The 17,839-nt window shown below is 45.1% G+C and overlaps 1 protein-coding gene across 1 annotated transcript in view; it reads left to right on the forward strand.

The window, feature by feature from the left end:
* Positions 1-17,839, forward strand: part of alk (ALK receptor tyrosine kinase) — a 308,750-nt gene that overhangs the window by 257,542 nt on the left and 33,369 nt on the right. Inside the window, exons 7-11 of the mRNA XM_034525145.1 lie at positions 2,502-2,636; positions 3,173-3,276; positions 6,146-6,318; positions 7,798-7,892; positions 13,813-13,920. Coding sequence (XP_034381036.1) covers positions 2,502-2,636; positions 3,173-3,276; positions 6,146-6,318; positions 7,798-7,892; positions 13,813-13,920 — 615 coding nt within the window. The remainder of the gene's footprint in view (positions 1-2,501; positions 2,637-3,172; positions 3,277-6,145; positions 6,319-7,797; positions 7,893-13,812; positions 13,921-17,839) is intronic.

A 17,839-nucleotide genomic window follows, 5' to 3' on the forward strand; every position in this document is an offset into this window, starting at 1 on the left:
TGTGGATTTTCTTTGTGTTTGTCGGGGTGATTTTGCCACGAGATCGGATTAAAAATATTTACATTTTCTTCCAGGTTTTCAGGAACTTGCAAACACTCATGATGTGTATGTATGAGTGTATGGAGAAAATCATAACTCACCTGGGAGAAAACGTGAACGTCTTTCATCTTATTGAGAACATAAGGTCGCGATGCACTTCTACAGCGCGCACTACCTTTTCTTTCACCGGTGCTCACAGATGAAAAGAAAGATAAAACGAAGAAAAAAAAAACGTTTCTTCGAAGAATGATCCCGGCAAAACAATTTTGTCTTCATTTCCCAGGTGTTTCACCGATTTCAAAGAAAAGAAAAAGCAATGAAAAGGAGCGTTGTCAGATTATTCAGGCAAAACCTTTTTCATCTATTCTTAAGGAGAGAAAACATTTTAGTTCAGATTTTGATCATGAGAGTTCTTTTTTTAATTAATTTTTTTATCTCTCACTCCTTGCCATTGCCGGTGTCATCACCCTGTATGATATGGAATCTGCCATGACATAATTATGTAGGCCGCGTCCTCTTGTTATGTCGTCATGACAGACGCCGGTCGCCGTCGCATTGAAGTGACTTTATTACCCGAATGACACCCTGCCACGTTCATAAAGACTGAGTGATGTCCATGTCGGCTTTCATAAAACAGTAATGGCACTGTGATGTCGGCCTTATTCGCGCCTCATTAGATAAATCGTTTCAGGTTGGATCCATTTGTAAGTGGTTGAACTGGACGGATGGCGAGCGGTTACGAATGACAGCTCGGGGCCGCAAAAAAAAAGAAGAAAAAAGGCACGTGTGACACGTGCTAATGCGTCTGCGGTGACATCATCGGGCGACTTCTTTATTCACGTCGTGAGCGGCGAGCGGGCGACGTGACTTTGAATCCCCGGCCCTCGGCGCCGAGAGGCAGCGGCTGGTTTATGTAACGAGGAGAATGACTCTAAATATCACACGACATTTACCCAACGTCCGGAGAAGCTTTTAGTTTTCTCGAAGGTAAAAACTGGATTTTTAATACTTATTATAAATGAAATGGCGGTAATAGCATTTTATTGAATTTTTGAAACCTGTCGATCTTTTTGTAGGATTAAACCAAAACTTTTTTTTAAACAGACTTTGACAAAAGAAACATTTCTCCTGCTTTTCTTCCTCAGTAATACCTGCTTTATGATTTCTGCTCAGGTCACTTTCACCTCCATTATCTGGATGAGGCCATTTCCAAAAAGGAGCCCACTCACAGATTCTTATCAGTAATGGGCACTCAGTAGCTCGGGATAAAAAGGAACATGTGGCAATTTTTAGCTGGAAATTCTGAAACTCTGGAGTGGAAACTCAAACCCACACCAGTGTTCTCGCCGTCAACCAAAGTGGCATGACGGGCATGAGTTACCGATATTCAGAAGCTCCTTCATTCGCAGTTTCACAACAGATTTGCCATCAACACATCGAGGTATGCGAGGTGTGCCTTATCTTCCTCAACAAAAATCAAACGCTTCTCTCATTTGAAGCAGTGTAATAAAGCGTAGATCAGTTTAATAGTCCACATTATTTAATTTATTCAAGTGGCAGATATTTCCAGTGTTGTCACTCCAGTGATATATATATATACATATATACTGTATATATACTGTATGTATACATATATATATATATATATATATATATATATATATATAAAAATGTATATATGTGTATATGTATGTTTATATATATATAAGGATAAATATATATATATATATATATATATATATATACACACACAGCCCTGTTATCTGAAGATGGGCCGGAAGAATTGTCCTAAAAGTGAAAGATTCAATAAAGAAATGTGCCTTTGGTCAAATAGTGGGTGTTTCAATATTTGCGCTTCCTAAGCTGGAGGAGATTTATCTTTTTCCTCCAGTTACTTAATCAAACACAAAAGGGGAGGGAGGCCTTGTTGTGTGTGCACCTTTTCATTAACACGCGGTGTGAAAATGAACCTCACATTCCAGTCACGCGTTTCCACCATACCGCGCGCACTGGAAATGGTTCCGAGCCTCGCGAAGTGATTTCCAGTTCATTATCAGCCGCCTCCCCCCCCCCTCCCACCCCCTAACCTCAAACGCATCATGACACCACCTCAGTGTTCTCATTTCCCCTCACACCCTCCTGCTTTTGTGCTTTTTCCATTTTCTGCTTCCATTTCTAGATTCACTCCATCGCACCTCAACCCTAATTTTCAGCAACACATTGAGTCCCGTGGGCCATTAGTCTGCCCCCCTCGCCCCTCACTGTCTCTCATCTCCTTGATTCCCCCCCCCCCCCCCCTGTCCTCTTTCTCCTTGGCAGTTTGGCTGTCAGGGTTCGCTCCATTCTCTCTTCTCTCGACCACCTGCCGGGCCTGTTCGCTCATTACTTGCCCACCCCCCCTCCCCTTTCCTCCTTATCATCTTCTCCTCCCCTGATGTATTCTCTCTCCTGTCTCTCTCCAGGCCACTTTCTCAATGGCAGCTACTGCTCTTTTGAAGAGGGCGAGTGTGGCTGGCAGTCGGCGGCGGGCCGCGGTCTCTCCTGGAGAAGACTCCAGTCTCCAGCCAAGTCCACCAGACAGAGCTGCCCGTCGTCAGGTGGCGCACACAGAGTCTCTATGTGATCTGATCATGTCATGTGCATGCTCTCTGAAATGTCTTCACAGGGGTGTTGATGCCTCATTAAAATGGGCAAACTTCTTCAAAGGGACAAATTTAGAAAAAAAAACGTGTTATTGAATATTTGAGTCTCAAGAGCAGGGGAAAGTCCACCAGAACCTCTGATGGGTTGAGTTGCTCAGAGCGCAGAGCGGCCCGCAGCGAACGGGAATCCCAACGGGTGTAAAAGTAAAAGAGTTTGGACCCTTGAGTCCGACATCTTGCGGTTCAGTGCGGTGTCACGGATGAGAATCTAAAGTCTCGGTTTGCTGAGGCTTGTTTTTGCTCTCAACTATTTACATAAGTCTCAGAGGTAGACGGTATTATTTTCTTGCACAGTAGTTTTTTATTAATCCTTTGACAGCCCTTTGGTTATATCAGTTAAACTTTTATGTGGAAACTTTGTATTCGTTACACATCCCGATATTTTTGGAAAAAATGGCGTGTTTTTTAATGTCTGTGTTTGTGTGTTTAAGGTGCTACATTCAGTGTGGAAGGGGGCCAGTCCAAAGGCCAGCGGAGCTCGGTGAAACTGAGGAGCCCTCTGTTCCCCCCTCCCCTGAGAAACTCCCTGTGCACGGTGAGCCAAGTACAGCGAGTCTTCTCCCCGGAGAAGGTCATCGTCTTCATTCTCTGAGATGCACAAACAAACCCATGATCAGATATCAGATCAGTGAATGTTCCAGTCCTGTCTCTTTCTGTCCCTTTGCGACGGCAGCGTGCTTTCGGGTCATTCATTCTCGTGAACTCGATATCTCTGAAACGCCTGTAGGGGAATTTCTTCAAATTGGGAGTAAACATCCACCTCGACTCGAGGATGAACTGATTTGGATTTGGTTGCCAAAGGTCAAGTTCACGGTGACTTCGCAAAACACATTTTGTGTCCATGACTCAGGAACAGGTCTGCTATTCATGACTATTTGCCACAAATGTCTAATAGGCGATTACATTTTGGACATACATGCATGTAAACTGCATTGTAACGGGTCGGCGGAGGTGTTCAGTAACCCCAAAATCCTGATATTGTTTGCTGATGATACGTTATTGCATTTGGAAATATCATCAACAATACTTTAGTTAGCCAGGCTTGCTAACGTTTGCAGTTTACATTAGAGCAGGTAGACACAATGAATTTGTTTCTTAATCTTTAGCTTGTGTCATTAAAAAATAGAAGTGAACGTAGTCATCGTGACGTCACCCATTGGTTTTTGGACAGAAGTTACCTTTATTTGGACTGCTCTAGTAGCGGCAGCTTTTCAGACCTGTTTTTGCTTGACACGTGCAGTGTCTTTTGTTCACAGAACCATAGACTACCAACATAGATACACCACGTTTGTAGGTCTACTTATGCAACAAAACTTGGTTAGACTTTGAAAAAATATCTTGGTTTTGTTTTAAAATAAGAAGTTTGTAACGTAACAGGCATTAGTTAAAAGTACAGTAAGTTATGTAACACATCTAAGATATAAGTCAACATTGGCCCGTGGGACATAATCAGCTGTCTTTCTGGGTGAAAGTCCTGTGTTTGTTCGACCCCTCCCACCTTTTCGTGTATTTCCTCGCTCTTTATAGCCCGGTGCGATGCACACAGATACTAAAGGGCGCCTCGATGCGCCGCTATCAGACGCCGAGGGGCACTCACCAAGCGTCAGTATTTGACGAGTTGGGAGTGAGAACAGGTTATTATCTTATTCCCTTTTTTTGTTATTCCTTCTTATCTTATATTTTTAGTTTTTGTCATAAATGATCTTTGCCTTATGTGTTTCTAAGTAATGTTTTAAGCACATTAATCAGCTTGTCGTATAAAATGCACTTTGTAAAAAGAAATTGACTTGACCCCTGAACAGAGACTGTGGATACCAAGGCAACCAGCCACAACAGGACCTGCTAATCTTTAGATTTATTCATGTGCTCTGGCCACCAGGAAATACACATAGCCGCTGGCTCACTTTAATTTGTCACTTTACCATACAACAATAGTAAAAACAAAAAGATCATTATTACATTTGAAATGCGCCACGGGCTATTATGCAAATGATTTTTATATTCTTTCCGATGACCGTTTTCTTAATCATTTGATATGTTAATCGCTCTCGGCTCAAAAATAAAATGTCAGTGTGCCGAGACAGCAGGTAAACAGATCCTAACAGGCAGAGAGGTTGACCTCGTCAATCACGGATTGAATCTGCTGACCTAGTTGTGAAAAAGAATCAGAAGCCATACATTATTTAGATCATGGCGCTCACAGTGCACGTCTCTGGGGGCGATTGGTTGTGTACTTGCACCCTTGATTGATGCCTATTGCATCTGTAATTTAGTTTATGTTATTTTGATATAGCTCAGCTCAGCAACCTTTGGCCCTCTGCATGTGTACTTTGCATATTTAGAGTTGTGGCGGGGGATGCTTGGAGATGACACAAGCAGACACACAGGTTGAAAGGCGATTGAAAAGGTCAAGAGGTCAGAAAACAAGATGATGGGAGAGACTCACAGGGAATAAATTGAGTCTGCACAAGATGAACAACCAAAAGGAACTGGCCGCAAGGAAGATAGAAATAAAACAAAAAAAAACACCTTGCCTTCCAGCTTCTCGGGCGCGTGGCCAAAGATTAGCCATTATTCCAGATTAACACTCTAAATCCTTCTCTCTGCGCTGAACCGGTGACGTTCATTTTAGCCTGTTCGCTCTTGGACAACTATGTTGAGGATATTAGTTTTGGGTATTAGCTGCAGACCACTTTCATGTCATGCCCGGCCGGGTGCACTGTGCAGTGCCGGTAATCTTGATGTTTAAAGGCCACCATGTGTCCCGGCGGTGGACGATAAGGACGGCAACCTGCTGTCAAACAACAAACATGAAAGCCCCGAAATCCAGTTGTCTGGGTACGCTGTCGTCTCTATGTGTGCTTTTCATCAGGCTTAAAGCCAGCATCTGTTCCACTTAAATGGTGAAAGCAAGAATTATGTTCTTGGCGTGACCAAAACGCTGCAGAGGGACAATGGTCACATCCCATAGCTTGTTAGCAGGCTTTAGATTTCAGACTTCCTTTTACTGTTTAATTCCTGCTACGGCTCGGTTGTTGTGTAATTCGAAGCAGTTTTACACCGACCATATCCCTCCTGGAAACGGCGAAATGAGATTGATTTGTGCCAAAGCATGCATAGATGGCAAAATACCCTGAATCATGATCCTTGTTCAATTGTATTCATCTTAGAATAATTAGAGCTGAACAGATGGCTGTTGCTGATTGCGCCCAATGCAGTTTCAAGTGCATCCCTTCCTTGAGTGTCAACCCAGTACGCGACTCAAAGTCAAAAAGATATTTAAAGGAATTCAGAAGTTGCAGTGCTCTTTAATTAGCTCTCTTTATTTGTCAGCGTGTACCTCGAAAATCAACATCCTCGTTGTCATCCTTTGCTCACTCAAACTTCCAACCTTACCCCGACAGGTGCGATTCTGGCTGTGCTCCGGAGGCTCGCAGAGGGGTTCGCTGTCCCTGTGGATGGCTGAGAACGGCACCGGACCCGAGGAGCAGCGCAGACTGTGGCACTCAGCCAGCGAGCTCAAATCCGAAAGGGGCTGGAAAGTCGTCATGATTCCCCTCTACGGGCTGTCAGACTGGTACTGCAAGCACTCGGCTGTTTCAGCGCTTAACAGGCGGTTTGATTATGATCGAGCTGCATGTTTGGACTGTACGAAGGCGTCAAACTGGCACTTAAGAGCGAAGGGGTCTAGCTCTCTCATCCTCAACAGACCTCCTACACACTCAAACAAATACTTAAGAGCTCGGAAAAGTACGTCTTAAGAAAAAGAGCCAAGAATCTCTTCTTATTTCTATCCAACTTAATGCAGACTTTTACATTTTCTGGGAAACAATACCTCTCGACTCTGCAGGGTGAATGAATCCCACAGGGGTCTTGTGCCGTGGACCTGCCCTGTGTACAGTTGTACAAAATAAATAGACCCCTCTCTTTTTGCTCCACTGTGATAAAGAGAAGAGAAATCAATACACAAGCCTCTAAGCACCCTGCTTGCCTCCCAATTAGCCAAGGACCCCAATTTCCACTCAAACGCGAGAGCGATTAAAACAAACAGAGTAAAGCAAGATTTAAAAAAAAATTAAAATGTAAAAGAGAAACCCCAGATGATTTAATCTGTTTGCCCGACTGGGGGTTTCTTGGCCATTCGAGCTTGGATAATCCTGCTCCCCTGAGAGTGATTACTTTTTGATTCCTGGGTTATGTAGTCAGCCGTGCTTGTGCTGTTAATTAGAATGTCATGTCCTTAACCATTGGGTGAACCTGCCAGTCTTTGTGCGGTGACCTTTGAAGAGCTTAAATAGAATCAGAAATACAGCCTGGAGTGCAGGCGAAGGTCCGGGCTTGAACTGACAGTGTGCTGCACAGACTCTGCATGTGAGTGTTTACGTGGGTCTGACATCTGGTTTGAGAAACATATCATGGACTTATTAAATGTTCAAATTCAATATGACCGATCCTTGAAGAGGAATGAAAGTCATGTGTACAGTACAACAGGCACAGACAAATACTTCCTGTGAACAGCATGTTCTGAAAGCAAGAAAAAAGGCCAAACTAATCAATCAAACTGAATTATGAGGTTCTGACATTTTGGGAAATACGCTTATTTGAGAGTTCCATGTAGATGAGAAGATCGACACCAATCTCATGTCCGTACGCTAAATATGAAGCTGGCGTGAGCAACCAGGTAGCTTAGCTTAGCATAAGGACAGGAGATGGCAAATTTACATTTTTATCCTTTGATTTTTGTCCAGCTAATCATATACATTATTACATGTTAATTAGTGAACTGCTAGGTGGGTTTTGTTATCTTTAGGTCTTGCCATGCATGCCTACATTATTTTGTGCAGAAACATATTTAATTAATAAACAGGAAAACGTCTTTCCTGCCGAAACAGTTCATAATAATATAGACCGAGCTGTCACAAGACGTACAATGCACACCAAAGGGTCAAAGACATTTTTCTTAAAGCTATAAATTCTGCTTCCCGTCCTTTCAGTCAGAAGCCATCCAACCACTCACAGCTTGTGCGCTTGTTAAAACAGCTCTGTCCCTCCGTAGGTTTTGGCTGCAGTTCAGCGCTGAAGATGGACCTGGACCCGGCTCAGCCATCTCTATAGACAACATCTCTTTCAGTATGGACTGCTTCTTGGCATGTGAGTACTAAAAATCATTTCAAAGCTTTTGTTTTCCACTCTCACTTCATCGGACCTCGGTTGAGATGGTGAGATTTTTTGACTGATATCCTGATTGATTGACCAGGACAAGCACAATGAGGGTAAAAAAAAAAAAGCGATTGCTCTGAAAAGTAAACATTCAAAGTGACCTAAGCCATTTAATTAGTAATCAAAACAGTCGCACATTATGTTTATGTTGTATAGAGATAAGATTTGAATTACACTTAACATTGAAATTCCCTTGACACCGACATAATATAATGCTCAGAATTAATTATTATATATATATATATATATATATATATATATATATATATATATATATATATATATATATTATTTTTTTTGTGTAATGCTCAGTGAAAACTCTTCAAATAATATCTTGCAAATCTACTACTCCCTTAAATAATGTATATTTCATAAATGAAATGAACTTTTGCTTTCACTTTATGGAATTGATATATATATATATATATGTGTTCTTTAAGCACACTCTCTTTGAGAACTTTTGATTAGTCCTGAACTTTTGATTAGTCCTGAAATGTCAGAACAGTTCCAATCTCCAGCTTGCTGACTGATAAGGGATAATGTTTGAATGTTGTACTGTAGACTTATAAAGGTCACGCCCCACATCACCTTTGTGTTATGATTGAGATGGTGTATCAGTATAAAAAAACAGGAGTGTGATGACAACCAAATCCAGTGTCTGGAGTATGAAAGGTTAGAAGTTCAGAGCCTCCCTCCATCTCTGACTCTCTGGAAGAAACAGTTTGAGCTGTGACGGGAATAGTAATGGGAACAGTGTTAAAATGAAGCAGTGTTACAGTGACTACAACCCAGGGCCAGGGCATTCGATGCATTGCGTGATGCTGGCCAGGGAGATTATAGGAAGAAAAATAACCCTGTCAAATTGTTTTGTCCAAGGTGAGAAGACGTTGCTATGGCGACAATACCGGGACGATTAAAGTAGCAAAAGAAGAGCTTTTTAACTTCACTGTAGACTTTCTAAGTGGTATTATTGTTGTGGCGCTGACACGGAGACAACCAGTGTGGATCCGATGTAATAGAACGCAGTGAGCCCGACAATCCATTTAGAGTGTTAGAATTTTAGAAAATAAAATGTGTTTCGTACCTGTGGCGGACAGAATGACATAATAAAAGCGAGGCTTTCAGGGAACCCATCTAAACGCAGATGGTGTCATTATGTTATAGCCATCACATTGCGCAATAAACATTTCACATCATAATAGTAAAAGCCCCAAAAAACATATCCATTGTCACTAATAGATACAATGTTAAAAGCTGTTTAATTGTGATTTATTAGAGCTACTTAGATGCCAGTTTTCATTCAAATGTACAATAATGGAGATGTTTTTGTTGAATTCAGTCATTGATCACAGATATTATACCAACACTGTCGACGCAACTGCAATCAGATGACATGATTTCATCAGCTGAATATGGATGTGAGAAATTGCTGTGGGTCCGGGTCGGAGCAGATCGTCCTCCATCAGCATTGGCCTATTGGGCCGAAGCCTCTTGATTGAAAGAGATGACATTCTCCGGGAGATATTTGCACACCAATTTGTGTTTTATGGCAGCGCCGGAGGATCATCTATCCACGCTTTGCTCACTTCCATTACCTTCAGCCACACTTGACACGGACACTCTTTTTTTTTTTTTTTATCGGCCATCAGTCAGGCCAGATGCCGAAGCTCGGGCGAAATGCGTCGTGATCACTGTGAGGGATTAGCACGATGGATCCCTGAGCGTCGTGACACGGCCCCAGTAATGTGTTGCAGTGGGAAAACATACTGTGAACACATTATGCAGAGGACCAGCCACCCGTGGCCTGAGTTATAGTTTGGCGAGCGCGTGTGTTTGATGATGCATCTGTTGCCCTTCACGTGTTGTACCAGGTTGTGGGATTTATCATTTCATCATCTCCACCAGCATCAATAAATGAGTGTATTGTGTTAGACAGCACAGGAAGTTCAATCCTTTTGTCTTCGCTGCGAGCCATCACTTCTTTTCCCCACCCACCATCACACTGTGAAATCTGCCCCCTCGGTCCCTGGGCCTTGACGTCGCTGGGTTGTCAATGCAACAACTCCTTTCGGAGATTGGGATGTAAATAATTGGATTTGATCAAATTGTGTTTTACCCACACACGCACAACCGCACACAAGCGGTTTATCTATGTGCAATGAAGGTCCAGTTAGTTTTTTCCATTCCAATTGTGTGCAGACGGGCCGGTTGGCTGTCATCTGTCGCGGTAACTTGTGTAATACAACTACTCAGATGTACTCATTTCATTAATTGTGCACCTGCACCTGTGAGACACACCACGGACCAGTAGGTACAGATGCTCAACGATCCTCAGTGTGTTCACACCGATGACATTGCAGCAGCGCTAATTAAAAGCAACAGCATTCAAACGGTGGTCTCTCACAGGCGGTAGAATCTACGTAGACGCGGCACATGTAAGGTTACACATGATGAATCCAGAGGCGCAGTGTGTTTCCATGCACGTGAGGAAACGTACAGAACGTTTTAAAACGCTACTTTTTCAGCCCATGTAGCAGAATAATTCTGACTTGTTCCTCAGAGCTATAGCGATCTCTGAGCAGACCTCTGGTGGGCTTCAGGCAGCTTACGGCGTCCTGCTTAATGACCAGTGACAGCCTGTCGCCCGTCGCCCTGCCCTCTGGTCCACGCCGCTCCGTGGTGGACCTGCTGAGTCCTCTTCCTGCTGCAGCGGGACGTGCTCATCCATAGGCTCATACGAACAGAGGGGCAGCGTCGTGCAGAAAGCAATCGAACACGTTGCGGTCACTCGCGTGCTGTATTAGATCCATCAAATCTGCACACTAACTCTATCTGCATCACACCTGGTGACTTAAACAGTGATATTTATTCGAGGATTACGGGGCGAGGGAATGAGCTATTGATTTTCTAGGTGGCAGATTTTAGTTAAGCAATGCTGAGGGGTTGTTGTTGGTTTTTCTTTTTCAAGCTTTGAGGACAAAGTTACAAAATTGTGTTACTCAGAGAAAGTTCCAGACAGTTTCGAGACAGCACTGTAATGGTATTTATCACCCAGAGGACCACAGGTGCAGTTTCAACTGGTGCACAAATAACATTGATTTTGAGTTGTATGCACCGATTTAAAGCAGGTTTCTTTGGACCAAATGGTGCGGCACCAGACAGTTGTGTTCCAAACCTTTCAGCTGTTGAGGGAGCCCCCTGCCATATTGTCATAAACGGCGAGCCTTCAGTCTGAGGTGACGGGGGAGTGTTTTTTTGCGGTAAAATGATTACAGAGATAAAGATGAAAAGTCCTGCCTCTCTCCCCCTGACACCACCAGGCGGGGAAGGCCGGGCACGATTTGTCCTCACCAAGGAGGCAAATGACACGATGTGGGCAACCAGTTGGCTCGTCGGAAACTTGTACTCGTAGTCTGATTTCCGCTTGATATTCCGCTCATGTGGCTCCTTTCCGAGGCTCAGAAACACCACCTGATCGACAGTGGGTTGTCCAGGAGTACTTGAGCAAAGCAAGTGAAAGAAAAACTGTCTCATGGAACCGTTAAATCATCCTTTGCTGCCTGGTTACCATCCATGGGTAGCCCAATGGAGGATATCAGGGAGCTACAGCTCCATAAGACTGGCGAGTGTACAACTAAAAACCTTCTTTTTTCTTTTTTTTCACTTTCCGTCCTGAAACCATGTAATCTTCCTCTCAACAGTCAATTCCATATGCGGAGCAGAAATGGAGCTTAACATGGGGGTCATACGCACACAGAGTGTTATTTACGATGCATTGTTTGCGTGCCTTAAGTATCTGCACTGTGCACATTGAGATTGTTCAATGAAAAGGCAAAAAGGAAGGCTCCCCACCCCCCTCCCATTGGTGCTGATTAGACTGAAGCATTGTGGCAGCATGACTGAGTCTTATTGTTTGAAAGTCGGCGAGGCTGTGTAGCCTCTTTGGGTGGCCTATCCAGCTTTGATATTAAAATAAAAAAAGGTATAAATCCGAGACAGGACTAGCAGAATAGCAGCACGGTCCAGATCTGAACCAATGGCCTTGTTTAGTGTCATAGCATTGAGCGCTGGCAGCACTATGAGCGCCGTGAACCGCAGTGAACCTCATCTCACTTCTCTGAAATGATCTCACATCTTCTGCCTGGCTCAACGAGGGTCACCGAGCAGCAGAGCCACAGAGGGCTTTTTCTACAGAACCTGACATCAGAGAAACGAGACGTCGGTAAGAACTCCTGCAACGGAACGTTCTTTGGAAGACAAGTCACGGACCCGCTTATAGCAGCTCGGCTGAACATATCTGGGTTCTCAAAATAGGAGAGTGAAAAGCGTTTGTCGAGTGGGGAATGAAGAGGTGTTTGCATTTTTGGTGCACACAAGAAACGGTGCACTCTGTGCTGTTTCTTTGGTGAAGGCGATACCAGCTGACACATAATTCAAGTATGTAAACTGATGCACGTAATGTAGAATCAAATTAAGTGTTTTTTCTCAGTACTTTTTTTAAAGTGTTTGTTCATTTCCTGGTACATTTTAAAGCTGAAATGATACGACCCACATTGATAAGTATACTAGGGTCTAGGTGAGGTCATCAGAGGGTGTATGAATAGTCACTGTTAAATGACCGCTGTACCTGTATAGCGCTTTTCTAGTCTAGTTTCTAGACCACTCAAAGCGCTTTAACGCCACTTGTCATCATTCAGCCATTCTTACACTGATGACAGGAGCGACCATGCAAGGTGCCGCCTGCTGGTCAGGGCTAACTAACATTCATGCAACATTCACACACCGCAGGCGAAGCTACGGGAGTAATTTGGGGTTAAGTGCCCGAGGACACAAGGACCTGGGCTAACGGAGATCCTCTGATTGAAGGACGACCCCGCTCTACCACTGAGCCACGGACGTATACAACCCAGGTTCCTCAGCTTTAAGTTAAAGAAACATATTATCGTGCATTTTTTTCCCCTTTCTTTTTACCGCTGTACCGAACTCACACCGAGCCAAGTCTCTAATACCGAAGCGTGACTTCTGTGTACCGTTGTAGCAAATAGCTACCGTTATTTATTTTTGGGGGTTTTGTGTTTTTTCCTGTAGGGTGATTGCAATGCTGTTGTTGGACATTGATTTTTGTCATTTCAGCATTCCCTGTACTGGAAAAGATTTTTGCTCTGTTCAGCTGACAGGATCGTATTGATTTTTCCTGCAACCTGTGCAGTCCTTGATCAGATGTGGCAGCAGATTTCTGTAACACCATCCGGGCCAATCTTTTAGACCACTGATTGCCGTGCATGGGCCGACTCAAAGAACAACATTCATCTGTTCAGTGATACACCCAAGCGTCGGCCTCTTAGGGAACAGGGGACTGTCTTTCCACGTCAGCATCCAACCTTTATAGTAGTTGAAGTTAGTCTCCCTTACTTTAATATCTTTAGAAAAAGAGGAAAAAAAGTGTCTCCATCTCGAAAAGTGTCTAATCAGCCACCAGACTCTATTCTGGGTGTGAATCTGAGGTTGGGGAGGGGGAGATCAAGCTACAAGGGAGCTTGTGATCTCGGTCCAGGGAAAGCGGTGAGGCTGCAGGCTTGATAACAGCCCGACTGAATGTGCTTACCCATCTACAGTAGGAACTGGATTGTATGCATCCCGCTCCTTCTATATAGCCAGTGGTGGTGCAAATGAAAGAATTACCCCTGCTGGTGGTTCCCCATTTTGTGTGCCGTGGGAGGGGGTCTGCAGCCACTGTGCACGCTCGGTCCCTCAATGCTAACTAACAGCAGCAGGCTTCCATTGGTGCACATGCCGGAGATAAAGCACAGCCTTTATAAGGCAATAAGGCAATTATGTTTCTTTTTTTCAGCCAACGGTGAGTTTCCACCTGTGGTCGCCGGCTCAACCAGGCTGCCCGTCAGGGCCACGCCCCCGTCCATCGGAAACCCTTTGATGAACATCCCCATCACAGATTACTGTAAGTATGAGCTCGATTACCACGGTTCAAACCTCCACCCTCGAGGAGAACTCTGTCCACGCTGACTATTTCTCCTTCTGTCTCTCTTTTTGTCTTTTTGACACACACACACACACACACACACACACACACACACACATGTGTGCTCACATGCATTAATGATTCACAATTACTGTCCACGTGCTGAGCCCGGCACCATACGTGGGCTGCAACAAAGTAAGTGTGCCCCCTGCTGGTCTGTACCACGTCCACCATCTGAGTGAGTGCTGCAGAGATCTCCTTTGGCATTAAATGGAGCAGGACGGACAGTTTTGAAGTCTAAAATCCTCCAATTTGTCTCCAGAGAATGTCAATGGAGCCACTTACACAGACTTGACATTTTCCACCTCGCAGTCTCTCTCTTCCCAGCTTCAAACGGGTAAAGACAAGCAGAAATTCAATTTCTATATTTATAGTCGTTACTCTCATATCAAATCTGTTCTAAGACACATTTCCTCAGCTAGTAGCTTTGAAGTGCGAGAGGAACGTAGTGTGACTGGACTTGGAGATATCAGCCACACTGTACATAGTCCTCGTGCCAACGTAGAATGAATGTCAACTCAATCTCAGTGACTTTGAGGACTTGTTTTCTAGTCCAAACAGATGGTTTGACAGTGTCCCCACAATTCAGGATTGTAATAGCACTCATCTATATCTTGTTTTTCTCTCCCAGGCGGCATAAAAGGCTTTTATGACATTCATACGCTGTTAAATGTTAAACCCCAACAAGTCGGGTGCCGAGGCTTGCCTTCCACTCCAAACTGGTTAGAGGCATCACACTCACACTCCACCGACTCTGTTGAATGCAGTCCTTTGGGGCTCCAAAAGGAGCTGCGTGACGACGGACGAATGTCCTCATGTGATGTCACTTGAGTCAGTGCCGGGCGACTCCCAAGAGAAACACTGGACCTCCCAAGCCTGCTCCTCATGCCTGCTTGTTAGCGAAGGAGTTGTATTGTGGGTAATGCAGGTGCCCGGTTTGACAAGGAAGAGGAATGTGTGTAATGAAGAAAAAAAAACTTACCTCTGCTTCTGCTGCATCAGTTTCAAATCCAGTTTGTGTGTGTGTGTGTGTGTGTGTGTGTGTGTGTGTGTGTGTGTGTGTGTGTGTCATACGAGTGGGATGCTAAATCAGAGTCGTGCTCCTTGAAGCCTGAACAGCCGACTGCCTGAACAACCGATTTAACATGCAGCTCTCCTTCTGCTGAACAGCCACGGATAGCGCCGCCTGACACAGAGCCGGGGGCACGGCAGACCACCGCAGACCACTGCAGACCAACAGCCAAGTGTGTCCGGGCCCTAACATGTCTGTGCAGCGACTTGGCTGAATGAGCGTCTGTGATGCTCCCTCTCTCGCGGGTCAAGCAGGGACAGCCAAGGACCAGATGTCAACGCTCAGCCAGCCGATATGATTTGATCACGTGACAGGATTATGCATTGCACACGGCGTGACTCCGTCAGCACACAAAGGCCAATATCCTTTATGCTGAATTCAGGAAACGTTTCATATGCGATAGTATATCTATCGCATATGAAAAGGTATTTCATATAGAGGAGTTTGCCACCAGCGTTTCGCTTTAAGGGCAGCAGCAAAAAAAAAAAAAGAATGGCTATTTGAATGTGCTTTACACAGGTAGTAATACTCTGTATGGTTACAATAAAGCCTGCAGAGTCCGAGAGAGATGGGACTGTGCGATCGCCCCTGTGATTATCATAGATATTAACTGGGTTGAACAGGCCATTTTACAGACAGCCGTGAGCGGTTAACATTCGCCACGCGTCCCACATACAGCCACAGTGGACGTCTGCAAAGCCTGACGGGGTTTGGCTCGGCAGACCCATCACTCCACCATCACTCCAACAAGGCTCCTCCTCTTCCCCCGACACGCTCAGTGATCAACCCCATCAAAAGAACGTCCCCATCTCTCGCCTTCCTATCACTCTCCCCTTTAATCTTTCCATCTAGGCCTCTGCCCTTTTTGTTTCTCCATTTGTTTCCCATGTCGGCCATTGAAAAGCTGCCGCTGACTGTTAGTTCACATTACTGCCCTCCCACCCTGCTGCCGCTTCTTACTGTCAGTCTTCTCCATCCCCACCCCCCTCTCTCCCCCCTCACCTCTTCCTGCCAGTCGTTTTTTCTCTCCTCCTTCACCCTGACTTCACCTTCATTTTGTTTATTTCTTCTTACTCTCTTCCCCTCATCTCCATTGATTCCCCGCTATTTTGGCAGCTTTCATTTCTCACCACTGGCCTACTGTGTGGCACCCGCCTCTCACTGCTGACTCATCATTTGCTTTCCAGAGAGGGGGGGGGGGTGAGGAGGAGGAGTGAAAAAAGTCAAACGAGATGAGCTTGCTTCCCTTTTCTTTTCTGTGATTACCTCTCCTGATGGGAATGGAATGCGTTGCTAACCTCAGGCTCATTTTTCTCTGGCCATTTACTGTGTGTGTGTGTGTGTGTGTGTGTGTGTGTGTGTGTGTGTGTGTAAGTGCGTGTGTGTGTACGTGCGTGTGTGCGTGTGCGTGTGTGTGTGCGCGCGTATGTGTGATTCACAAAGATGAGGGCCTTCGCGTTCTCATGAGACGATACGAGAACTTGCCACACCACGCTGTCAGGATGCAGCAAAGCATCATGGTAGTTAGCTCTCATCTGCAGGCGAGCAGCAGCATGTACGAGCATTAGCGTCTTTGAACAGACAGCACATTTTCACATCAAGGTCTTCCACTTCCGCTCACACTTGTGTTGGAGTGTGGAGTAGATGAAAACTGGCGTTGAATCAAAGAGAGAAGGGACGGCGATTGAAGCGCTCCGATTGGCTTTTGAAAGTAACCGGCAGCAGATGTTGCTCCGTGCACGCGCCTCACCTTGCTCGCTAATTAGCGGCAGCGTGGAGATGCAGCGTCTGTGGTTCCGCAACCGGTTAAAAACAGTGGCCCGCGGCAGTCGGTCAGCTCGTCGTCGTTGCTTTGGGTTTTGGATAGGAGAACATTAGTCACTAAGACAGATATGAGACGGATAACAAGCAGTGCCACGCAAAACAGGCTTTTGTAATTAATTGGACTCGGGTGCCTCATGAGTTTTGTACTTAGCATTCAGATCCGTCTTTCTAATGGCCGGCCCAAGGAGGACGACTGTCACTGGATGAGTAGTTGTTCTTGTTTGTGGAGGTATAATGCATCCAGAAGACGTAATGTGATATCATGCAACAGCTCATTACCATGTGTGTTATTGTGCTTGTGTTGCACTCATTTGAGCAGACAAACACTTAGCTGGAGAAAGAGATCTGTTCTCTTTTATTGCTGTGCATTGAGTGTCAGATTATCAGATTGAACGTCCTTTTCATATCCTGTGTGGGGGGCGGGGGGGGTTATGTTGCCCTATAGCTGATCAGCGGTGACTGACATTTCAATCAGGGGAGACAAGCCAACGAAGAAAAGATAATTGTTCGTTAGAAACAGATGATGTGTGACGATAAAGTCTTGACACAGGCTCTTTGGCCCTCGGGCTCCACGGGGAGAGATTTGTGATCACTAGAGGGGAAGTGTGTGTGTGGGGGGGGGGGGGGGGGGGGGGGGGGGGGGGCGGGGTGGGGGCTACTTGGGCTGATGAGGAGGATAACATGATGCGGCTACACAGACTGGTTGGGTAATGGCGAGGAGGAGGGGTGTAGAGGCAGCAGCATGAACGTGGACAGAGAGCGAGACGATAGGGCGAACCATGTGAGGGGTCGCCCTGCTAGTGGTTGGATGTGACCAGCTGATGAGAGAAACGCGATCGACAGCCCCCAAAACGTCATAAACGGCATGAAGCATGCAAAACTGGCATACTCTTTATAACTGGACCCTGTGCACCTCACTTGTTTTTATGTTGATGTTCTGTT

The sequence above is a fragment of the Cyclopterus lumpus genome, chromosome 22, assembly GCF_009769545.1.
Source record: "Cyclopterus lumpus isolate fCycLum1 chromosome 22, fCycLum1.pri, whole genome shotgun sequence".
Classification (NCBI taxonomy): domain Eukaryota; kingdom Metazoa; phylum Chordata; class Actinopteri; order Perciformes; family Cyclopteridae; genus Cyclopterus; species Cyclopterus lumpus.